Below are 25,371 nucleotides of genomic sequence, written 5' to 3'. Positions count from 1 at the left end.
ATACATTTAATTTTTCCCATTAAATGTCAGCTGCCTTTCATTTTATTTCGATGCACAAAAGAAAACACATTCAAGACATGCAAAAAGTTTCTGTTCGCATTATTATTTTATTGTGGGTTCTTTATTATTCTTTTGTTGGTGTGAAGTGGAACTCATGCTGACAAAAGCCCCGCCCACACAAAACCTTAACAAATTTCTGGTTTTTGGGCAGATCTCATAACATTTCTTCGCTCTTCTCACGAAAAACTCACGCTTCAGTCTAAGTCATTTTGGATTGGGGGGACATCTGTAATTTTTCTGAGGTTTCTGCTACTTTAACATATATGTAAATAGTTGTAACTTTTAAAGTTCGTTTTTATTTGTTGTTTTGTTTTTTTTTGTTTTACACATGTTTGCTATGCAATAAACATATTTAATAGTTATTTTATTTTAATCATATATTTTGTTTAACTATTATTCTCTCTTTTTCGTGTTTTCGCTCGGAAAACCTTGAGGTAGCTGCGTTTGCAATTAATTGTTATAAGTAGTTATTCGTTTGTTTATCCCTGATATAGGCTATTTAAGGTTCTGTTGTGGCTAAGAAGAGTTCGAATCGTTTTTATTATTTTGAAAAGAAACAAAGATAAGTAAAAGAATCAACAAAAGAGAAATAACTAAATTTTATATTTATTTTATTTTGTATATATATATTTATATAATATTACGATATATATTACGCATCAACATATACATAAAAAATATTGAAATTGTTTAAAATAAAATTAAAGAATATTTAAAAAAATCAAACATTAGAAGAATATCAACATTTAAGAGAAACAAAAGTTAAGGTTTGTCTGTTGTGTCAGATGGCTTGGAAAAGTCTTTCCGATCGGGGAAAAAAGATCATAGGATTGGAGCATTTTCTTTGGAACTGAAAATAGTCGGGCTTGTGGCAAAAGTAAACTCGAATTGACTAGATAATGGATGTTGGTTAGTTAAAGTTAACTTTTGACATGGTCTCTGTGCTCGAATGGATCTATAAAGCAAGAATATAAAATGATCTGGCAATTGTCGAATGAGCTAATCGTATACTTGCTCTTACGAAACGAAGAGTATATAAATGGTGCTAAGCTCTAATATACATCTCAAAACTGCTGGTGAACTAGGATTAATCGCAATTAATCATCTCACAAAAATGAATTCTTTAAGAGTACATCAACTGGCAGAAATCCAATCTTACGAACCCGATCCAACTGGCAAACAAACCCAGGAACAAACCAAATAAAAGGTGTAAAAAAACTGAAAACAGAAGAAGACATTGAAGAAACTGATCTGATTTTTAGTTTGTTATCACTTGCTCTTCTTATAACATACGACTAACAACTATCTTTGGGATTCATTCGAACTTTGCTGGCTTTTGTTCTCATTCGCACTACTCTGGTTTGTTTAATTAATTTTTTTGTGGCGCTCTTTTTTTATTGGTTTTACAGCTCCTCTTCCTTTTTCTCAAACCCTTCAATCCTTTCCATTCTATAAAAATATAAACAATGTTTTCCTTCTCAAAGAAGGGTAGGGTGAATCGATTTATCTGTGTGCAAAAACTGGAAAATCATTGGGTGTTTTAAGTAATTTGTAGACAGTTCTAAGTCCTTTCACTTCAAGTATAGGTAAAGGTCTCTTTTCAAGAGCTTACATTTGATCTGTGTTTTTTTTATTAAATGGTATTATATAGAATATCATACACATATATAACCCGTTTTATTTGTTTATTTAAGGTATTAAATACCAGAAAATAATAAAAACTCAGATAATAACAACTTTTGAAAAGGGGTCTTTAAATATAAAGACTTTTTGCTATTAGAAAAGCCATTGAAATTCGTAAGTTTATGGTTGTAAGGATTCTCTTAAGGAAATAGTTGTAGTTTTTGATTCCTATCTTAGAATTGTCCAAAAATTATTCAATCCCGCCCAGAATTCTAGTGACAAATCGATACACCCTATTGAAGAGGTAGCCCAACGAAGGTAGGTATTCTGATCTGTGATTTCTGACTGGCCGGACATCTGGGACTTGGGATGGGATTCGAGTTCGAATTATTTCGGGGACGCGAACACAACGTCAGGGTGCGGGAGGAATCCCAGACCTTGGTGTCGTGCCATTGGGTTGGGGAACGGATTCTAGATGGGGGATGTGGACTCTAGACCAGTGCTTTTAGTGCGGACCCATCGCCACCGCCTAGTAGAAGGAGCTGCACCAGGCATCGCCCGCCGTGGGGCTTAGCAATCCGACCAGACTGGCACTGGGATGGCCACCACCGGAGGTAACGGCGCCAGTCACCACGGACGGAGGCGATGCCGTCGAGCTGCCGCCGGTGGTATGTGTCGAACTGGGCAGACACTGGAAGCAGTAGTTGGCCCCATAATTGTTATCCCAGAACTGTTGGCCCTTGCATTGGAATCTGACAGCGAACTCGAGTCTTTGGCCCACGTGCAGCGAGTTCCCGAAGAGGACAAAGGTGAAGATGTCGGAGAAGCCATCGCACGAGTTCTCCACGTAGTTGGCCTGCAAATCGGCATAGCTCCGCCATCCATCAAGCGAATACCTTATGTGCACCGACTTGTGGAAATCGAGATTGCGCACGCGCACAGATCCGGATATCGTCTGATTGATGTTATCCGAAACAGCGGCATTCTCCAGCGACACCTGCTTCTCGCGGACCGCATCGAGGAACTTGGGCAGGCCACCTGGCTGCTGGAACAGTGGCATCAATAGCTTATCGGACTTGGGACCCAGCTGGAGCGGCGGTTCCGACTCCAGTATCTCCAGATCCTCAAACGCCGACTTCGGTATGGTGGGTATCTCATCCAGGAAGGTCTTCACATCGGCCAGATCCAGGCCAAGGACATCGGCGAATCTCACAATCTTCTTGCGACCTGGAGTTCCCGGCGGTGTCTTTCCTGTTTTCAGCGAGGAACAACGTCTGATCCGCTGGGGTCGGCAATCGTCTTCATCATCTGTGGTATCTATGCCATGGCTGTGGGATGCACCACTCTTTTCCACGGCATCGGTGGCATCTTGTTTGGCCTGTTCGATTTGGGCCAGATCCACGTTTACGGTGAGATTGCTGGCCGATTTGTCTGTTTCATCTACACCACTATCCGGCGAGAGTTCCACGTCTCTGGTTTCCTGAATTGTCCTGTCGGGGGAGGAGGCTTCCTCCGTGGGGGTTCTGTCAGAGGAGGTGTCTGTGGGAGATTTGTAGGGGGTTTCCTCTTGATCTCTGTCATTGGAGGTTTCCTCTTGAACCCTTTCGTTGGGGGTCTCCTCTTGGACTCTGTCATTGGAGGTTTCCTCTTGAACCCTTTCGTTGGGGGTCTCCTCTTGGACTCTGTCATTGGAGGTTTGCTCTTGGACTCTGTTATTGGGGGTTTCTTCCTGGACTTGAACCCTCTCGTTAAGGACCTCTTCGTGAACTCTCTCCTGGAAGCTTTCTTTTTGAACCCTCTCCTCCGAGGTTTCTATTTGAATCCTCTCCTGGGAGCTTTCTTTTTGAACTCTGTCGTAGGGGGTTTCCTCTTGAGTTATCTTACTGGAGGCTAACTCCTCAACCCTCTCAGTAGAAACTTCTTTATGTGCTTCCACCTCTGGAGCTCTGTTTGTAGTACCAGCTACCTCCAAAACTTCATCCAGTTCCAGTTCCTTTACATCCTCCAGATGCCCATTGGTGAGCTTCTCCTCTTCGACTCGCAAACTGATGCTATGTTGCTGCAGCTCACTGAGGATCTGGGCCTGTAAGAAGGCCTCATCCTCCTGCTGAGTCGCATCCTGGCCAGATGGCTGCTCCTTCTCATCCAATCCATTGACCAGTCCATGCCTTCCGTTTATTTGTAGCGTATTCACATAATCCTTGAGTTCCGAGGCTGGCAGCTTTTGGTCCTGGGCAGCTGCAGCTGTGGATGTGGAAGCGGATGCGGATGCGGGTGCGGATGCCGATCCGGATGCAGTGGCATCGAAGTAGGGGCCATCGGTGCTGCTGCTGTGACTGCTGGCCATTGAAGCGCAGGCGTAGCCCGATTCCGCCGTCGAGTTGTGCGGCGTATTCGAGGCGGTTTCGATCAGACGCAGGTACTCGCACTCGTCCACCGGACTTCCCGGCGACTCCAGCTCGCAGTCGAAGTCGAAGAAGGAGTCCGATTCATGGCGCAGTGGCTGCAGATCCGTCACCGTCTGTTCCGAGTCGTGGGAGTTAACCCACGTGTTCGTGCTGGTTCCATTGATGATGGGCTCATCCTCCGCATTGCCCTCGCCCTCCTCGGTTGTCTGCAAAAATTCGGTTTTTAATAAGATATCTAATATTTCGGAAGCAAAACAAAAATATATATTTAGTAAAATAATAGATAACATTGGCATAACCTCTTATATTATATATGAAAGAATCTTGAGAAACCACAATAGACATATGATAATGGGCTTAGTCAGTTGGTATATGCGATTTTAAGTTAGATTTTATAAACATGATATTTTTGTTAATCGGTTTTTGAGTAATGGAACTTCGGTTATAGTTCTTTATCTATTTATTTAATAAAACAGATATTCACCTGTGATCCCAAGGTGCGCAGCTTGGAGGACAGACTCCGCGCGAATGCCTCGGCTCTTCCGCGGCACGAGGACATCCCGATGGTGGGTATGATGGAGATGATGCTGCAGGGCGGCCTGCTGTCCGGCGTGCTCGTGTGTGTCAGTGGTATATCGCCGGGATCGTTCATTTACGTCACGTCAGCTCACAGTCGTGTCTAATGCAACCGATCTGCGGAATATCTGCAAATAGAGTACCATCGGGATATATGACGTGAATGATATATTGATACACGATGAACAATTTTTAAGTAAACAAATAAATTCACACGAAATGTTGTTTTTCATCACTTTCCCTTTCCGCTTTCCAATCTTTTCGGTGGCATTTTAAAACAGCTGGGAAAATATTTTATTCAGTATATCTACTTTTATTATTCTCAGCACATTTTTCATTTCTCTTTCGTTGTCTTGGTTTTATTTTTTGATGATTTAAATAGTCTAATGAAGAAATATTTCGGTTAAATGCGAAGAATTCTGCAGAAATAACATTATTTAATTTTTGGGTGTCAATTTCTGAGTAAATTTTTAATGACCTCTGCGAAAGGAATTTGGAAAAGATTAAATAGTCGATTCAAATTTGTTTTTAATCCTAAATAAGTTTTACGAAAACTATTCAAAAATCAATTAGGTCATAATTTTGCTTTTGAATTTATATGATTTTAAGAACATATGAAGACGATATACATTAACTATGGATTTGTATAGTATCTGGTAGTAAAAGGAGGTAAAATGCTCTTAAATTCAAAAATATTTTTTCTCACCGGAACAATTCAGTTTATTTAACTGTTATGATTGACTTTGAAACAACTTGTAATACTTTTGAAAATGATGAAAAATTAAAATGTTTCTTTGTTGAAAGTCAGGTGATGAAAGAAAACCCGTGATAGTTTGTCCCACGAGGGATGTCAATGTAATTCCCCAATGAACCGGGTGACCATAACAAATTGTTAACACCTCTCTTTTTGCTCTTGGCAAATGGCACTATTATTGTTTTCATTTTGCGATGGCTGCACGTGCTTTACCTTTGATCAGGTGCAAAGCCAAGCCACGCCCATTAATGGATCTATTTAATTAGAGCGAGAAGGCGATTTAATTAAGAGAGGAAGTGCCGCCCCATTAAGACATCAGAGTTTTTTATTCTTTCGAAATTAGATGCGCCAATCGAGACGAGACAAAGTCAATTGGCCTTGAACTTTTCGCGGCATTTATTTTTTGTCTATTTTGATTTTCCGTCTCTTTTGGTTTTATGTATTTTACTTTTTATTTTTGGCAGCATGCATAGGAAATTTAATTAAGCAGTAAATCGAGTAAAAAGAAGTACAAAGATTGAATTGAAATATTTTCCCTCGCCAAATGGCGTCGACAAAGTTTTAAATAAACAAACGATCGTCTGACAATCGATCGATTAAGGAGGTCAAAATGCCGATCTCTTTAAAATTTCCTTAAATTTAAATGAAAGAATGCAGGTCTGTTTGTAGCTATAAAGTATACAGATGCCACTGCATATGAGGTGATGCCACTTATGGCAGATATTTCATGATTCACAGACATCCCTTGCAGCCCGGTACCTTTATTCATTTTTTTAGCTTATAGATAAATTGGATATTATTTTGGCTTTCGGCCAACTGGCTAAATGCGTTTTGGGCGCTAATGACGTTGGGTCAAGAAGAACATTACAAAACGAAAGGATACATTTAAAATCAAAAGTGCTTTATTCTTGTTTAATTACGCTTGTACTCATTAAATGCCAAATTAAGGAACCATTCAAAATAAATTAAACGTCCGAGAATATAATAAAAATACTTCAGGAGTCATATAAATTCAATAAAAATATATAGTCTATATTTACCTTTATTTTTTAGTCTCTCAGTTATTCAGCAATTCTCTAATCTTATTCAATTCAAATATATTTTAAAACGTTTGCTATATAAATAATAATTGCTAATGCAGCGTCTCAAGCTCACATTTTATAAATAAAATATATGTAGAGAAAAAAGAAATGAAAATAAATAACATGAACACGAAATCTATAAATAAATCTAAGACAACATATGTCTTTGACTTCTATTTTACGGCCAAAGTAACATTTCCGTTTTTTTTCTTCTTATATTTTCCTATTTTATTTGCGATTTTCTCACATTTTTCGCTTGGCGAATTTACGCTTTGTTTTGACTGTAAACTGCGTAACTGCAAAAGTATCTTATGCTTCAAGTATTTGACTTAAGTAGATACACGCACTGAATGAGGAGACACCCATAAAGCCGCTTAATTGAATTAAATTGGGGGAAATGTACGAAATTGATATTAAAGTGGACACCCCAACGACTCACGCAATAAAAAATATATTTGAATTATGCTTGATTGGCTCACATCTATTCGATGTTTGTAAGATGAAGTCAAGGTGCTGTTAAGGTGCCAATTCTATACAATTTTCATGTTATTGTATTTAAATAAGATGAAATATAATTTTTAATACTTTTATAGTACTCACAAGAGCTAAGAGGCTTTCACAAGTATTTTTCCATTTATTAGTATGTTTCAAGCTATTGTCATAGATTATAAAAAAATGTAAAACCGCATATTAATATAATAATACTGATTATAATAAAGATTTGTAAAACAAATTTCCTAAAAATATTCTTTCCTGCATTTAAAAGTAAATACTATTTAAGATCTTCGCATGTTTTAATTCCAGACAAAATTAGTAGGACTCTAACAAACCAAAAACTTGACTTTTAGACTTTTAAAATTATACGTTTTAAAGGAACGGGGCAAAAATCACATGTATTTTATTTATAAACTGGCATTCTCTCAAAAAATATACACACACAGACAATCTTATCAACTGCATCTCCCAGTTGCATTTGTCATGTCAATTAGTTAGTCACTGGTCCAGAGATAGATGCGCCATTAGCTGTTCACACCATTAAAATAGTTCGATTGGATGTTTCTAGGCCTACAACTGGCACTATATTTTTATTACCGGTCGCCGGCTTATCACCTGAACCACACATGATATTTGCCAGTGGGCGATGGGTGGGTAAGTGGGTGGCTTGGGTGGCTTGGGTGGTGGGGCGGGTGGTTTCACTTAATCATGTTGCGGCGGAGTCTCGATTATGAGGCGTGATAACGAATTTGCAATTTTATTTATAGCAATCACAAATGACCCGCGAACCGCGAACGCTTCTCTCACAATAGCATTCTATTGTGGACTCTTTCACTTACACTAGACGACGATGAAATAACCGATTTTATTTTAAGGATTTTAATAATTATAAATAATAAAATTCCTCGGCCTTTCGAGTCAGCAAAAAATGGAAGGAAACCACCGAAATAGCACTCGAACTGCACCACGTCTGCAGCGTCACGGTGTCGGGCATGCACTGACTACCCACCGATCTTTTTGTTGTGTTTTTGGCATTCAGCAAATCCACCCTGATTGATAAGGCAAAATCGGAACGGATCGGATCGGATGGGATGGGATGGGATGCGATGCTGCGATGGATGATCGAATCGAAATCGAAGCGCAGCGGAGCGAAATCGCAAATCGCAGCCAAACACTGCCCTCAAGCAAGATTGCACTCACCCCGCATCCGTATCCGCCTCCTCGGGAATCTGTATCTGTAACTGTGCCTCTATATATCTGTAATCGCAGTGCATCCTAAAAGGTAACTGCAGCGCCCCTCTCCCCTCTCCCCTCCCAACTCTCGACTCTAGATTCTCGATTCTGGCAGACAGCCGATGCTATAGACAGATGCTCGTGATCAGTGACGTCGCAACCTCGGATGTCTGTCTCAATCTTAATTGCAGCTAACTGCTCATTCGAGTGCCCTTTTCCAAATGGGAGTATTACACCACCCGACATAGTTTTAATTTAAATTGTTATGTTTAATAAAATAATACTTATTATTGCCATGGTACATTTTTAAAGTTATTAGGAGATTTATTGTTATTTCTTTTCAATACTTAATTCTGAACATTTATTTTTGTTCATAATGAATTTATGAAAATTAAAATATGTTAAGACTATTAAGACACTGTAAATGTTTGATATACTATAGATAAAACATTTATGATAAAATAAAATGCTGATAAAAATAACTAAATCATGAATCAAAAGTTTATAAAATCTTTGAATATTTAATGATTTTCGTTGCTAAAAAATTCTTAGTACTTCTTCTTTTTGTGATCAAAAAAATTAATTTTTTCTTTTTGCAAACACATCAAATCAAAGCTCTATGATTATTATAGGGTGTTGTTTATTCCGCATGGGGCAAATCAACTAACGGATTTCCTTAACTGCAATAAATTGGTAAGTACTGTATCATATTGCTTTAGCCAATTCAACTGTGTTACCCACAGATAAACTATCAGCGTTTGATATTTGCTATCACTTAAACCCCGTGGGCTTTGGAAAACCTTGCCTGACTGCCCGCTGTGATTGTAGGATTATATATACCGATATATATATATGCTAAACTTAGCCATTCGATATGAGCCTAATCAGTGGACGGTTTGTCGCATTTGTTGGTTAAGCATGAGATTAGGTAACTAATTTGTTTGTGTTTGGACTTGGCGCCGGAACAGTTTGTAATCCTGATTAAGCAGTAGTGAAGACTTCAGTTAGATTGATGGGTGACAGGAGAGACCGAAGGTGATTAGATTGCTAAGCGGATCATTGAACTGTTCTACAAAGCAAACAAGTTGTCTCAACAGGCAATTAATTATGAATTTGAAGAGTGTTGATGAGATAAATTGTTATGTAAATAATTCAAATTGGTTAATTAAATCTTTATGAGATTATCAAAATCCCTTTGTAACTAATTAAATATTTGAACGACTTTTAAGTGATTACAGTGAGGTAATAAAAACCTAAATAGCTATACAAATGTATTAAACAAAATTAATTTAATGAGTTTGGATTAAAAATAATATCTATGAGTTAAGTAATCTAAATAATTGAATAAACTGTTTTAAGGGCTTAAAGTCCCTTTTCAGATTAATCGGAATAATTTATTTGAATAAGAATAACACCTACTTGAATTGATCAGCTTATAGATCTAAAGTAGTATCATTAGGGAACATTTTCCCGCTGTCATTCACTGTCGCATATATCATTAGCATGAGTTCTATTCAGACTATTTTTTTCTTGACCGGCAAGTGCCGCCCACGCAATGAAAAGAGCTCTATAGATACGTGTTCCACCCATCAACAAACCGCAACAGCTGACTGGCTTTTTCATTTATAAATAAACCAAAATTAATAATATATAATGTTAAAGGGGAATTAGCTGATATTTAGGCAGGCGCATGTTGCTCATTCCCGGGTTTTTGGATTTTGGAATCCGGCCCCCGAAAAAATCGAACTTCAACGCAATCGATATGAAATACAAGTGGATTACACGAGCCTCGTTTGAAGCGCTAATTAGCTTTCAGTAATTTTTCCTATCTATCAGATACATTGCGTGCGGATGTGTGAGTGCGTGTGTTCGGATGTGGGTGGTTTCCATATTCCAAGTTTTTTCTTTTGCTTTTCAACAGCGCGTGGACGTTTTTTATTTATATTTGTATGACATTGCTACCGAACTAAATGTCAAAAGCAAACAAAGCCAAGCACCGTGAAAGGCAAAAACGAGTGGAAAACTCAGTTACAGACACAAAGATACTTTGGGGATACTTTTGCTTTCAACTAGCTTTCGCTTCCCATTTTTATGGTTATTGTTGGGGACCCGAGGTTTGCGAATTGTCTTGACTTGTTTTGATTGTTGTGATAACGAGATTTGGATTGTTTTGTTTTGATTGCGGTAGCCAAGAAAATGTGCTCAAAGGATGTTAGAACTCCATGATATTGATTCAGCAAAGGACAAATGTGGGTTATTGTTATATTTAAACTAAGAAGTTTTGAATTGAAATAATTTTTTATATTATAGACTATGTTTATTGTCTTTACTATAAGCATTACGTTCAATAAGTAGTTGTTATATCATTTAATTAAAATCTCATTGTTTCTTCTTGATTATATATGAAAGTAAATAAAATACTAGTTAAAAAACCAGTTGATCAACTTTATGTTCCACTTTACGTATATTCGTATTACATGCAGTTAATTAATTGATTGTTTTAGTCTGGTATAATTCTTGAACACTCTGAGCTTTTACCCAATTGAACTTGTTCTGACTTTTAAGTTTAGTTCATGTTAATAATAAATGGCGAAAACTCCATGTCCAGTTCAGCATATGAAGCTTTGACTTTAAGTGGCAAAGCCAATGACAAATGTATCTGACGGATAATTGCGGGCAGCATCAATTAATGTCATGTAATGATAATACATCACGCAAAGTTATGTATAAAATACGCACTTTATTATGTCACTTATATATGGGATTTCTTATAATTATTTTGATTTACCAACCTGATGTTTTAATATTATTCCAAGGCGTTTCCTTTTTGGCCTTTGCCAGCGTTTTTCTCGCGCTCGTCGGCGTAGCAATAAAAAGAATTGCTTGTCAAAAGTTGTGGCATAAATATCGCCCACATATACCGATTCTGGCTATATATATATGTATTTACTATATATGCAAAAAGTCCCCACTTTTTGGTTATTGCGTGCCCTGTTGTCGTTTATGTTTAGATGCCAAAGGAAGTGACCCCAGTTTTGGGGGAGAAAGGTTACCGAAGGATATTCTCGCCAGTCGAGAACTTTCACTTTTATTCGCCGCACACACACACTCAGATACACCTTGCCGCCAGGGGGCGCTAGTTAGATAACACTTTCTTTTCGTCGGATTTTTCAGATATGTTTGGCTTTATTTCTTATTAATTTTAGTATGAATGACAATTTGCTATAAAATGTTATTTTGTTTTGCTTTTATTTAGCACACACTGGTTTTATTATTTGGGTTAAGGCTTTTGGTAAAGGATTCGTCGGGATTATTCGGCTTTCACGAAGGCACGCGAAAATTTTTGTTTGATGTTGATAAAATTTTCACTTTTATTCAGCGGAGTGTTTTGGTTTTTTGCCTTCTATATTTATGTATATTTTATCTAGTATTATTATTATTATTATTTTTATTTCCGCCTGCGCTGAGTGGCAGCCGTGGCAGCAGCGCCCGTTGGAGTGGCAACGTTGGCGACTTGGTCGCAATAAGAGTGTCATTCAAGGGCATTGCAAGGTCGCAGCAGTTGCGTCTTTCGCCCACTGGCAGCTGAGATGCGAGAGCGCCAAACGGCGGCCTCTTTTCAGTTCTCCGATACACAGATACAAAGATTTTCGAGAATTATTTCGTTTATTTATTTTTTTTTTGCTTGCCAAATCCGTGGAGAGGAGAGGTATATTTGGGGGAGAGGGGGCTTTAGTCACGCAGCGGTTTAATTATTATTAATTTGCCAATCCGTCTATCGTATCTGAGGGATACGGCTTTAGCCTAGTCTTATACCTCTCGAATCGCCCGTTTGGCCCTCCTGTCGTGTGGCAACTGAGGCAGGAATCGCAGAAAGTTGCAACTTTTCAGGCCCCGCACTTTCGCTCTCATTCTCTGGCCAATTCTCTCGGGAATTTTCACTCTCAGTGGGTGGCTTTTGGGTGGTTCTGCTAGATATAATATAGCTTGGTTCTAAATGTCAGCGATAAGAGAGAGCCACACAATTGAGAGACTACACTTCAAGTGATGGACAGTGGTGGCTGACCACCATATTTATATTTACTTATTTGATTAGTATAATTTCTCAAATTAAGCAGTAAGTACATTTTTTTAAAGATATATCTGAACATTCTTTTACATATATCTAAACATTTAATAACTAAAAGCTTTCACTTTAATTTTGATTTAATCTGTAAGGGTACAAAAAAGAGGAAGTCAATATGATTATTACTTTTCCTTCTTAATTTGTAATAATTGCTTCAGTAAAGGTACATTTTTGTATCTAAAAAAATTCATACAACATACATAGCACAGTATTTTAGAAATCTTCAATTAGACAGGAATTGTTAATGTATTTTGATCTGTTTTGACTTATTGTATGGTTCTTATAACTTATTTAACGTTATTTATTTTCTATCAAATACCACTGTGCAGCATTTGTTTGCTGTTTGAATTACGCTCTCAATGCCTCTCGATTTCTCTAGACTTTTATTCTCTTTATCGCTCCACCTGGTCAACTGTGAAGCCGGCATTTTTGAACATTTTTGTTTTTTGTTTATATTTGCATACCTAAATTGTTTGCTCGATGTTTGTTTTTGTTTAATTATATTATTAATTGTTCAACTCACAAGCACATCTACGATAAACTGAGGTACACAACTGTAAGATAATGTAAAATATTTGTTTGTAAAGTAGTCTTTGTTATTTTTAAAGTGCGTTGACTGCTGGGTGAACTTTGCGAGAAGATGCAGAAATTGCAATTCACCTAAATGGAAATTGCATTTCTGTGCGTTGCAGATACAAAAATAAAAATATATTTACTCTTTGGCCGGTTTCTCTTGGCTTCTCTTTTCCTTAAAATGTCTCTTTGTTGTGCCACTTTCATCTGTAGGTCAGCAGAAAACTTTCGCTTTCACTTCAATGCGACGGCGCTCTCAGCGAAAACAATTTCCACGCTAACTGAGCCACGTGCCGACCCTCTTTTTTCCACCGCTCCCGAAAAATATCACAGAAAATTCTCCAAAATATAGGAAGACACCCTATTATTTGCTTTAAATTAGTTTTGTTATTCATATGACAATAAATTAACTGCAATTTAATTTTAATCGGGTGTCTAATTAGTCGGTTAGCCAATGAAAAAAATGTATGAAAACATTCGCTCTAAAAAGCCGTTTTACGATTTTTTGTAAATCTAAAAATAAGTTTTTTAAGTATTTAATATGATTTTCCAAAAAAATTTAAATTAAATTTAGTTTAAGAAGTTTTTTAACTATTTTTCACATATACTAAGTAAATAACACATTAATTTAGGGATGTTTAACAGGAATTGTTAACGCACTTTGTACTGATTTGGTTTGTTTTGTTCTTATAATTTATTTAAGAAATATTTAATTTTTAAATTTATGGCCTGAATAATTGTGTTTTTTATGTGACTTTATTATAATATAATTCTTTTCATGTATAAAAAAGATTGGAATTAGGAATTAAAATTCATTTTGATTGACAATTAGAATTAACCATATAGCAGAAAACCGAATAGCGGGGAAACAAACCATTGGAGTAGGTTACGCCGCAGTCCGCCTAGGTGTCGCCTGTTTTTCCTCTTTTTTTTAACCACGCTGCTGTCTTATGTATATAAATTATTTATTTATTTAATATTATCTTTTAGTTATTTAAGTATTTTTTTATAAAATACCTCAGAGTCTCAGGTTTTTTTAAATGCCAAACTATTAATTTATGTATCTTTTAGCCATTCCAACGTACTAAGAAAATTGTTAATGTTTTTATTAAATTTTTATTTCTCATTTCCTATATACTGGTAGCTTACCTAAAACTATGAGTAAAAAACTTACATTTTGAAAAAACGCGCCAATTTTGGATACTTTTGTAGCAGCCCTAGTCGATAGCCGATAACCGATGGGTCGAAACAGCTGTTCTCCCCTTACTTACAGTTGTGTTTGTGTGCTTGACGAATCAAAAATTCGCCATAAAGTTTGTAATGACGTTCCTGATATAATTTATAAAGCACAAATCGGCGGGAAGACAACATTCAAAACGACGTGCTGCTCGCATTTTCGGTTTTATTTCGGACGCGGATTGTCGACAAACAGGAATCCGTTTAGAATGTCTACCAGCGCTGTAATTCGTTCCCCCGTACAGCGTCGGCGCCCCCTCCCCATTCCCCTCGACTCAACAAACTTGAAATGCCCGCTTCTTCAGCAACAACAACAACAACATGGACAACAATCGGTAAGTTTTCCCCCACTTTTTGTTGTCGGTTGCTAAGGAAACTTCGCCACTAAAACAGCTGTTTGCACTAGGAAAAATAACGGATAAATTGTTATCGTGCTATTTCAAAAATCTTGAAAATATTCAAATTTATTTAAAGCCGGTCAAAAATATTGTACATCATGAAAGTGTTTAAGGGCTTTATATGGATACATGTAATAGATTTTTTGATTTAAGTTCACAACCTTCTTAAGTTCAGTTTTTTATATCAAAAATAGTCTAAAATTTCATAAATTCTCTACTCAACCAATTGAATCGTATACCATAAATTCCAACACTCCAATCAAAAAAAAAATTGTCGAAAAGAACCGCCTTTCGAATCGGATTTCACCCAGCTCAAATAAACCATAAACTTAGCACTTGAAAAATAATAAACATAGCTCTACAAAGTCCTGGAGTTGACACCATAAAAACAGTTTGTTGTTTTTGTCCATTTTTAGTGGCACCGAAAGAAAATAAACCAATATGGAACACTCTTATTTGAATTTCACGACTTATATATCCGCTGTTAACATCCGTTTACAAAAATGATGTTAAATTTTTCTTCGTTTAGACTAATAAAGTTTCTATTTACAATTTAAAATTTCTTAGATGCTTATTGAAGATGAGGTACACGGAGTAATTGAGCTGCCCGGCCTTATACAAGAAATAGTGGAGCATCCTCTGTTTCAGCGTCTAAAGCAGGTTCATCAATTGGGTCTTATACCGTGGTCAGTCGATAAGAAAGCTAATCACAAGCGCTACGATCATTGCCTTGGGTAAAGGAAAGAAAATACTACACAAATTTAAGATATAATCATAAATATTTTTATACGTTTTAAGGGCCTACAAAAGTGCCCAGGATCACCTGAGGGCCATCGAACGAAATTCGCATTATGAGCCAAAACTTCCGGATTGGTGTCGTCAGGCAGTGGAGATAGCCGCCCTTCTTCACGATATTGGACATGGACCGATGTCACATGTCTGGGAGCTTTTAAGTCATCATCAATTTAATGTAAGTTATTTTAATTGTGTTACAGAAATCCTTTCAAGATATATCAGAGTCAATCACGAATATACCAACATTTTATTTGACAAGGATTAATTTTTCCACCTTTTTTTTAGCACGAGGAGAACGCCTTAGCCTGTGTGGATCTTATTTTCAATGATGCCTCTAATCAGGAGCTGGTCTCCTTGAGGGAAGATGGAAGTGGCAGGGGAGTTCAATTGATAAAAGCTCTGATCCTCGGGAGCAGTGACTCCCTTTCGTTTCCCATGATGGGTCATACCTATATCTTTGATATTGTTCATAATCGTCGCTGCGGATTAGATGTCGATAAATGGGATTATCTGCGGCGTGATAACAAACGCTTGCAAATTCTCAGCTCAGCCGAAATGGATTTTGATGATGTATTTCTTAAGGCCCGCATATCGGCAGATGGCCAACGCATAGAGTATCGGTACCAGGATTATCATCGCATATACCGCTTGTTCGAGGCAAGAACGCGTCTTCATATTGCTGCTTATCAATGTCCCCTGACATGTGCGATGGATGTTATTTTTGTCAATGCAGTACAACGTTTGGCCCCAGAACTATTGAACATTCGATCCAAGGACCCAGATTGGCTTAAACTACATGATGATCATATTTTAAATATTATTGAAATGGATCCCATATCGAGATATTTAAGAGAGCCGCAACGAATTATAGAAGTATCCGGCAATGACTGTTCCGAATCAAACATCATACGTGTGAACAGAAGAATACCTGTAGCTTGGGAGGCTATGAAATCAGAAGAGGCTTTCGCTTTTTTTGGCAACAAGCGGTATAAAAATAACAACTCAGTAAAAATACATTTATAGTTAATAGTTTTTTATTTGCAGCAAGAAGCGTCCAATTAATCGATGCGTGAACCCGACAATAATCAACAAGTGCTATAAGTTAGAGTAAAAACTCAAACAAAGAATTCCCAGTTCATATATTCATTCATGTTAAAGCCGTCAACCAAACGTATGTTATTGTTTTGCTTCATTTTGCTATCTATTTTTTATTAAACTATATTCTTTGACAGTATGTATTAATACTCGTAAGGTTGCGCTGGGCATTGCGAAAGTAACCATTGCATTCACATTTTGTTATCTGTTATTTTGTTAAATATCGTTGATTTCATCAGTTATGCAAAGTTATTCGTTTTTCTGTTTTCCATTTAATAGTCACAACGGTACAAAAGAAAAGTGGTCTTAGAATATTCGTTTATTAGTTTATACAGCGTATTATCATAATCGTCTTATAATTAGAATACTAAAACAAAAATTTCAACAGTTCACTTGAAGACATCACAATTCAAATTCAGGTCTTTCTAACATTAAGTACTTACTAATCAATATAAATATAAGATGGATCTGTCATATTTTTGATAACCACACTGAAATATACACAAGAGAAAACAATAATTTGTCTATAATATAATGGGGAACTTAGCTGACTACATGTTCGAGTACGATTTTGTTTGTCATATTTGTTTCTACATTTGTTCGAGTTATACTAAGTATACAATTTAATTGCCAATCAGGCCGGGCAGATGAGCTGAGTCTGTGATAATTCGCTGTGGTAAGTGGGCAGCTAGATATTGTTTGTGAAGTCTCTGGCGGCAAAACTGATAGAACTCGATCTCATTCGTAAAATTCCGACGCACTATATCCTTAACATGTTCGCTGACCGGCGGCTTAAAGTTGTTCTTGTTGATCTTGGTCAAATATTCGGCGCTGGCTGTAAGATGAGAAAAGCAAAATCAAAGATGTGGTCAGCAATTTATAAATCTTCAGTAAACGAAATCAATTGTAAGTGTTGAAACATTGTATTAAACTCAAGTGCCTCCCCTTGATTTTATTGCTTTGTTCTCTAAGTGTCTGCACTTAGGCATAGCTCAGCTGCACTTACACAATGAAAAATTGAAAAATTATTATATTACTTAAAAAAAATGAATAATCATACAATAGAAAACGTTTATTTCCAATATTTCAATATGATGTTTTTTCCATTATGCTTTAATATTTCAAAGCAATGACTTTAGGCCATTCAAAGAATTGTTTATATTATCACATGCTTATGGCATGTTTTCTTTTGACTGTAGTTGACAGTGCAACGATCTAACTTAAATTGGCTATTTAAGCGCAATCAACTTACTTGCATAAATATCTCGAACACCTTCAAAGAATCGAGGCACATATTTTTCGAGAACAGACAGTGTGGTGTTCAGATCTTCCAGCACACCAACAACAGCATATTGCTGCTCCACGGCAAATTTCGCTCGTTCCAGGGCACCAAGAGTGTTAAAGGGTCTACAAATTTAAATTGTATTATAAATTGTTTTTACTTAACATGAATACAGAATGTTAGATGGATTGCAAAAATTCATACCAAATTCTTAAATAAGTAAAATTACAAAGTAAATTTCCCTATTTTCTATAAGTAAACTTACGTGCACTCGTAATCGTGACCGCAAAAAAATAAGCTCTGTCTGCGATGATCGCCGATTCCCTCCACCGTAACTCCTTGAGTATAGGTACACTCCTGATCACCATTGAGCACACATGTTTCGAAATCCTTTTTAAGCCATGCAGGATGGGGCAATGGTAGATCGGGAAAGGCAGCTTTGCGCTCCACGAAATACCAAGGAGCCCTCACATAGTAAAACCAACTGATTACTCGCTCCACGGGATCGCGAACCACATTTAGGTAAATGGGTTTGGGCAGGTTGAACTTGGTGAAGTTGGTAAAGCACACATGCTTGATGAATACCGAGGGTTCGGGTAGCTCACTGATCACCTCGGCCATTTCCTGCTGCTGGTCCTCCGCCAATCGGATGGTCTCCACTTTTTGGACAGCATCGCGATGGAACTGAAAATTATTTCGCTCGGAAAGTCGACGAAGGAGCTCCATGAACGTCTGGCTTCCCACTTTGGGAACTCGATTGAAAAAGACCAGTTCCATTTGTGCCTTGCGGGTGTTATTCAGATCCCTCACATTAAGCGAGGACATCTTATAAGGGATTTAAGAAGAAAACAAAAAATTAATTAGAATATGGTTTAATTTGTATTATATTTTTGCTTTCATTTACCTTCAGATCCTTGGTGTTTGATATGCATTTAAAGTAAAAGAGGGGTTTCTAATATTTTGTGGGACTTTCAAAATAAAAATACCTGAGCAAAATATTTTTTAATGCAATTGAATTTATTATAAAAACAGTTACCCAGTCTTTAAGATTCTTTGTAGTACTTCCTTAAATCTATAGAATTTTGTTTTACTGCATAAATACAATTAGTACTTAATTGTTTATTTTTATATCCTCCCTCTAAAATTATTTTCAAGTATGATATTGTAAAAGTACAAATTGTTTTATTTATTCAGTTGTATTATTATTAGGAATAGCCTCTTAATGAAGATTATTTTCGAATTGTAAAGCCAAATATTGTTTATACAAGCGCTGCTTGCAGAAGTAGTAGAACTCATATTCGTTGGTAAAGTTCCGTCTCACAATCGCCCTAACATCGGGATCTATACGGGGTTTGCGATTATTGCGATTCCGATTGCGTATACTTTTGCTGTGCACTGTAAAAGATAATTTGATGACACTCGATACTTTGCTGATGGTACTTGAACACTTTTAGTTTAAACCCTGGGACTACCTACATTTATGCAAGAAACGAGCATGATTGAAGAATCTGGGAATGTATTTCTCCAATACAGTCAGTGTTATGTTTCTCTCTTCCCAAGTGCCCACCACAGAATATTCTTTCTCCACTCTTTGTTTAGCTACTTGGATAGCATAGTGCGAATTGAAGGGTCTAAAAAGGGGAATGACTTTTGAAGTTTAATTCAGCGGACTCTTCAACTACTCACAAGCAATCGGCATCATTGCCGCAGAAGTAAAGGGATTGTCTTTTGAAGTCCTGAATGTAATCTGCTACTGAATATTGGACAAAGCGGCATTCGGGGCTTCCACTTCTCACACACTCATTAAAACTTTCCCGATACCACTCTTCAGGTTTTTCACGACGTCCTGGATACGTTCGCCTATTTATAGCTCTTTTCACCCAAGATCGTCGTTTGTAGAAATCAGTAACCATTCGATCGATGGGATCCTTCACTAGGGATATATATATAGGTTTCTTCAATCCAAATCCTGAAAAATCTATCCAATTGGAGTGGGCCATATAGATCGATCCACCCTCCAGTTCACTGGCCCATTCCGATTCGGTTAATTGTTCCTTTTCAGTGCGAGTTCTGTTCATGGTTCTTACAGGTCCATTGAGCACTACATTTATGTCGTTCATAGCGGCCAGCTGCCTCAGAAGTGGCACCATTTGCTCACTGTCCACTCGAGTTGGTCGATTGAAGACCACTAAGTCGGCGCCCGCAAATCGAGTTTTGTTCAAATTCATTGGGGTCACCCTTCCAAGCTGGGAAGGTCGGGAATTTTTGTTGGCTTCATTAAATGACCAGAAAACAAAACACAAATGGGTGGGTGAATGAAACACAGAGTGTAGATGGTGTAACTAACTAAGTTCGAAAACTATCCCAGGAGTTTGCCAACTTAAAAGTGTTCAAGTGTCTAAATCAACTATACATGTGGGCCACAAAAATGACTGCAACCTACACTCAAAGATATTCCTGACTCCCTTGAAGAACCGTGGGATGTAGGCTTCAAAAACGGTTAGGGTTATGTTAGTCTCTTCCCAAGTTCCAACCACTGCATAATCTCGCTCCACATGTAATTTGGCCAGCTGAATGGCGTGTTGGGAGTCAAAGGGTCTGAAAATACTCTGCACTTGAGGTTTTTTCTTAGAGAATGAAAACTACTTACAAACACTTCCGATCATGACCGCAGAAAAAGAGGGACTGTCTTTTGTAATTACCCACCGCCTCTTTAATACTTCCAGGCACATATTGACACTCGGGGTCACCACTACGAACACAATCGTTATAGCTCTTCTTGAACCACTTCTCCGATTGAATTGTCGCGTTTGGAAATTTTCGAAAGTGGATGGCATTGCGATAGCCACTGCGAACGTAGTAGTACCAACTGATCATCCGCTCCACGGGATCGCGAACCAAGTTAATATATATGGGTTTTGGTAACTGATATCTAGGGAAGTCCAACCAATTGCAGTGTTCTATGTATATAGTGCCTGGATCTAGCTCGGTCACCCAAATGGCCTGTATCATTCGTTCTCCAGGCGTTCTCGTACGGGAATTGATATTTATTGGCCCTTTGGTCACCACATTCATGTTGTTATAGGGAGCCATTGTTTGGGTGAGTTCCATCAAAGCCTCACTTCCAACTTTAGCACCGCGATTAAAGAAGATCACCTCCAGCTTAGAATGTCGAGTGTTATTCAACTTTTTACTGCTCAACGAAGCAAGCTGCGATTTATATAGAAAGGATTGGGCTTAGCTACGGTTTCCTAAAAGTTGCCTTACATGTTAGTTACAATTACTTGTGGAGTACTTTATTAACAAACTACAGAATAAGTCAATTACTAAAGAAAGTTCAGTCTAAGAAATTAGGGATAATTCAGTCGTTCCAATTCCTTTTGCTTAAGGGCTAAATACTGCGTATAAAGACGCTGTTTGCAGAAGTAGTAAAAATCGTATTCATGGGTGAAATTTCGTCTGACCATGGCCCTGACATCTTCATCCACCATTGGCTTTCTGTTATTGCGATTGCGATTCTGTAGGGTCTTCTGATACACTAGAAAGGATGTTTTTTGAATGCTAACTATCGAGATATTTTAGACTAGCGGTTTCTTACTGTGATATATCATTTTAGCTCTAGAAAAATAGCGGGGAATATAGTGCTCCAAAACGGTAAGAGTTATGTTAGTTTCCTCCCAAGTTCCCACCACTGCGTATTCCGATTCAACCCTACGCTTGGCTATCTGAATAGCCAGGGGAGAGTTAAAGGGTCTGAAATGGGGTAAGTGTTAGGGAGATTTCTTTTTCAATGAGAAACCAAGGACTTGACAGCACTCACAAACAGTCCGGATCGTGCCCGCAAAAGAAAATAGATTGCCTTTTAAAGTTTCCCTCCACATCGCGAACTGCCAATGGAACATACTGGCATTCTGGGTCACCACTTCTCACACAGTCGTTATAGCTCTTCTTAAACCAGGCCGTGGGTTTAAGAGGAGCCAAAGGATTATTGCGGTAGTACACTGCATTCCGATAGGAGTTCCTCACGTAGTAATACCAGCTGATCATGCGCTCAACGGGATCTCTCACCAGGTTGATAAAAATGGGTTTGGGCAGGTTATACTCATTGAAATCGATCCAAGGGATATGCTCTATATAAACCGATCCCTCGTCCAAATTATAAACATAGCCAGCCGTTTGAGCCTGTGCCAGGGGTTTTAGTTGTCTTTTCGTTTTCTTGCTGACTCCGTATTTATCCACCTGGAAGTTGTTGATATCCTGCAGATGCTCCATGAATTCCATCAGCGATTCGCTGCCCACTTTGGCACATCTTGTGAAAAACAGACGATCCATTTCGGCCTTTGCTGTATTGTTCAGTCGTCGAGGTGTTAGGTCACCTAACTAATTGGGGATAGGTTATGGGTTTAGAAGCTTCATGTGAGGGAGGTTCAAGCCACACAACAAAAACGAAAAGACACAGATATGGGTTCAGCGTGTAAAGAAAGTGTGGGTCTAATCTACTGTTTTCACTGACTACTATTTATTGAGATATGAAGTTTTGTTCGCATATATATATCACCTACAATTATCTAAATGTTGGACTGTAACTAATTTAAAAGGCCTTGTTTCTCCAATTCTTTCAGATTGAGGGCCAGGTACTGCTTATACAAACGCTGCTTGCAGAAATAATAAAAATCGTACTCGTTGGTAAAATTCTTGCGAATCATCTCCTTGACCTCAGGCTCTACAAACGGTTTACGTTTGTTCTTGTTCCGATTGGTGATCTTGTTATTGTGCACTGTTTTTGGAATTTGGTATAAAAAATGAGTTCTATGTTCAAAGATTAAAGGAATTGTGACGACCTACTTTCATACATGAGCTTGGCCCCACGAAAGAATCGTGGAATATATTGTTCGAGGACAGTTAGGGTTATATTTGTGTCCTCCCAACTGCCAACTACAGCATAATCCCGTTCCACATGCTCCTTGGCCATTTGCACGGCAGTCGCTGAGTTAAAGGGACTAAAAAACCACCATTAACATAAAATTCCTTACTATCCCAATCTACTTACATGCAATCATCATGGTGACCGCAAAAAAACAAGGATTGCCTTTTAAAATTGGGAAACGCATCCTTGACAGTATGCGGTACATATTGACACTCTGGATCTCCACTTCTTACACAATCATTGAAGTCCTTCTTGTACCAGGATTGTGATTTAATTTTTAGATTCGGCTTCTTTTGGTACTCGATGGCATTCTTGTAGGAACTGCGAGCGTAGTAGAACCAACTGATAACCCGCTCAACGGGATCCCGAACCAAATTGATGTAAATTGGTTTGGGTAAATCGAATTCATCGAAATCCAGCCAGTTTATATGCTCAATATAGAAGGTACCCTCCTCCAGATCGGCGACGAATTCGGCGGAATCACGTCTCTGCATTTCGTCCATTTGGCGATGGGCTCTGGTTCGGAGACCATGTTTTTCTAGTGTTAGATCATCGTTGTACTTTTCCAGTGCAATGAAAAGTTCCAGCATAGCTTCACTTCCGACTTTGGCGGCGCGATTAAAGAACAGTACTTCAATCTCGGCATATTTTGTGTTGTTCAAACGATTTGGGTTCAGGTTCTTAAGCTAAATTTGATACGGGAGTTCAATAAGGGAAAGATCAGCCTTTTGATCCTATTTTTGGCTTGGTTAGTAAGCAGCGATCCTAAGAATTCTTCAATTCTTTTGGAATTGTAAGCGAGAAAATATTTCGTTCAGGGAAGCAAATAAATTATAGTTTGGCTTTCCTTCCTTCGGTTATAAAGCGATAGTTATAGTTAATAGAAGAGCTTAAGTTCGTAGTAATCCATGTGGAGTTTAGTTATTTTTTCCCAAACTTCAGAAGAATAAACCTAAGCAACCTTAGATGGTGGTAGACTTACAGAGAGGCATTACCTTCACATCTTCAGTTTTAGCAGTAGAGAATCAGAAATAAGTATTCACCCTTAAGATATTTATAAGATAAAATATTTCGGCATAAAGGAAAAGTCTTAATTTCTCCTCTCATATTTATTTTTTTTAAAGTACATTTAAATTAGCTAGTTAATAATGGCCATTTCCTTGGCCTCACTTAATCTGGCCAACGATTTATCCACCTGCTTGAGTTCGTTCAGCTTAATGGCAAGATACTGTTTGTGCAACCGCTGACGACAGAATTGATAGAATTCGATTTCACGCGTGAAATTCCGGCGAACCATATCTATAATGTCCTTTGAAATATGCGGCTTCATTGGGTTAACATTTCGCTTATCAGTATTCAGACCCGCTGTAAGATATATATTTTTCTATCACATTTTCCAAATTTTGTAGACTATATAGAAAGAAATATTTCAAAATCAAAATTTACAAGACTTGGACCTAAGATTCGTTTTTAGTTTTTTTGTGCTTGATTTTGAAGATATTTTTTATCCATTATAACTCCCACTAAAACTCACAGTAATACATTTTGGAGGCATCTGCAAAATAGCGGGGTATGTAGGCCTCTAGAACAGCCAGGGTTTCATTTGTGTGCTCCCACGTTCCCACCACAGCGTATTCCCGTTCCACATTCATTTTGGCCAATTGCAGGGGCAGACGTGCATTGAAGGGTCTACATAGGGGTTTCAGGTATCACTGAGAGAAAATGCGGGTATGCTAGCCTAACTCACGTGCACTGGAACTCATTGTGACCGCAGAAGAACAATGTCTGTCGCCGATGATCGCCCACTTGCTCCAGCAGAGAATTCTCGATGTAGGTGCACACCTTTTCACCACTTGTAACACACTGATCGAATTCGGTGTTAACCCATTTGGGATTGGGCATTTCGCGATTATTACGCCTTCTTCCAGGCACAAAGATCCACGGAGCTCGGATGAAGTAATACCAGCTGATCACCCGCTCCACGGGATCGCGAACCATATTGATGTAAATGGGTTTGGGTTGATCGTGTTTGGTAAAGTTAAGGAAATTCACATGACTGGCGAATGCCTGGCCATCCTCAAAGTTAACAATATTATCGATCATGTCGCTTTCCTGAACGGCATCCAAAAGAGGAATGATTCCTCCTCTATGGTGATCGGTTTCTACAGCATAATCATGGACTTTTCCCAACTGCGTCATGAGTTGAATCAGCTGCGTACTTCCGGTCTTTGGAACGCGATTAAAAAACAATACATCCATTTCGGCCTTGGGGGTATTGTTGAGTTTATCAGGACTAAGCTGAAGGATCTGCAAAGGTTTTTGTTTTGGACATCCTTGAATAATTTTTTATTCTGGTATGGCAGAGACGAGAGTGAATACAAGCAACCAAGCTATTCCAAATGATTAGTAGCGAAAAGAGGGGAAAAAGACTCGAGTTGAAATTTAGGTGTAAAATCATTTGGTAAAAACCCTGTATTTATTTCAATTTGGTAAATTTCATACTGTTCAGTACTAAGGCGACTAAAATTCGTTCTTATGCACGGCTATATACTGCTTGTAGAGTCGCTGTTTGATAAACAGATATAGCTCAATCTCGAAGGAGAAACTGCTCCTCAGATATTCCTCCACATCCTTATCCAGATGAGTGTCGTGTGAAACTGTGTTCACTGTAAATTTCTCGGTTGTGTCTAAATAAGAAAGTTTAAGTT

At 37.9% G+C, this 25,371-nt stretch overlaps 4 protein-coding genes across 12 annotated transcripts in view; 1 reads left to right on the top strand and 3 right to left on the bottom strand.

Moving 5' to 3' along the window:
* Positions 1-87: 87 nt before the first annotated feature.
* On the bottom strand, positions 88-12,091 carry LOC108047713 (glycogen-binding subunit 76A). 2 transcript variants are annotated; one of them, XM_017128009.2, is made up of 3 exons: positions 11,024-12,091; positions 4,576-4,795; positions 88-4,297 (listed from the first exon to the last, which is right to left on the bottom strand). In XM_017128009.2, exons 2-3 carry the CDS (start codon positions 4,741-4,743, stop codon positions 2,213-2,215), a joined length of 2,253 nt encoding a protein of 750 aa, XP_016983498.2. In that variant the 5' UTR covers positions 4,744-4,795; positions 11,024-12,091; the 3' UTR covers positions 88-2,212. The 2 variants fall into 2 exon arrangements, with proteins under 2 accessions (XP_016983498.2, XP_044313686.1); XM_044457751.1 differs by lacking the exon at positions 11,024-12,091 and adding an exon at positions 7,838-7,994.
* A 2,106-nt stretch (positions 12,092-14,197) lies between these two features.
* LOC108047711 (deoxynucleoside triphosphate triphosphohydrolase SAMHD1) lies at positions 14,198-16,702 on the top strand. 2 transcript variants are annotated; one of them, XR_001769447.2, is made up of 6 exons: positions 14,198-14,501; positions 15,132-15,298; positions 15,363-15,534; positions 15,645-16,345; positions 16,404-16,530; positions 16,592-16,702. XR_001769447.2 is itself a non-coding variant. In XM_017128006.2 (5 exons), the coding sequence occupies exons 1-5, from the start codon at positions 14,376-14,378 to the stop codon at positions 16,468-16,470; spliced, it is 1,233 nt and encodes a 410-aa protein (XP_016983495.2). In that variant the 5' UTR covers positions 14,198-14,375; the 3' UTR covers positions 16,471-16,633. The 2 variants fall into 2 exon arrangements, 1 of the variants encoding a protein (XP_016983495.2); XM_017128006.2 differs by having other exon boundaries at positions 16,404-16,633.
* Positions 16,703-16,758: 56 nt separating this feature from the next.
* The window catches only part of LOC108043769 (heparan sulfate 2-O-sulfotransferase pipe), a 43,188-nt gene continuing 34,575 nt past the window's right edge, over positions 16,759-25,371 (bottom strand). The window contains exons 4-6 of one of the 7 annotated variants that reach the window (XM_044458270.1): positions 18,002-18,561; positions 17,707-17,861; positions 16,759-17,289 (exon numbers count right to left, since the gene is read on the bottom strand). In XM_044458270.1, the coding sequence (XP_044314205.1) occupies positions 17,078-17,289; positions 17,707-17,861; positions 18,002-18,561 (927 nt within the window). In that variant the 3' untranslated portion in view covers positions 16,759-17,077. Of the gene's footprint in view, positions 17,290-17,706; positions 17,862-18,001; positions 18,562-18,928; positions 19,132-19,212; positions 19,368-19,422; positions 19,983-20,179; positions 20,335-20,386; positions 20,947-21,019; positions 21,275-21,334; positions 21,490-21,556; positions 22,117-22,767; positions 23,350-23,732; positions 24,029-24,197; positions 24,353-24,410; positions 24,971-25,104; positions 25,351-25,371 lie in introns of those variants that run through there. The other 6 variants (XM_044458275.1, XM_044458274.1, XM_044458272.1 and 3 more) reach the window with 6 other exon arrangements.
* LOC108047712 (heparan sulfate 2-O-sulfotransferase pipe-like) lies at positions 22,130-22,708 on the bottom strand. The gene is made up of 2 exons (XM_017128008.2): positions 22,582-22,708; positions 22,130-22,513 (listed from the first exon to the last, which is right to left on the bottom strand). Exons 1-2 carry the CDS (start codon positions 22,706-22,708, stop codon positions 22,323-22,325), a joined length of 318 nt encoding a protein of 105 aa, XP_016983497.1. The 3' UTR covers positions 22,130-22,322.

The sequence above is a fragment of the Drosophila rhopaloa genome, unplaced genomic scaffold (assembly GCF_018152115.1).
Source record: "Drosophila rhopaloa isolate 14029-0021.01 unplaced genomic scaffold, ASM1815211v1 contig_163, whole genome shotgun sequence".
NCBI classification, from domain to species: domain Eukaryota; kingdom Metazoa; phylum Arthropoda; class Insecta; order Diptera; family Drosophilidae; genus Drosophila; species Drosophila rhopaloa.
The sequence above is the reverse complement of the archived record's forward strand: the minus strand, read 5'-3'. Positions and strand labels throughout refer to the sequence as shown.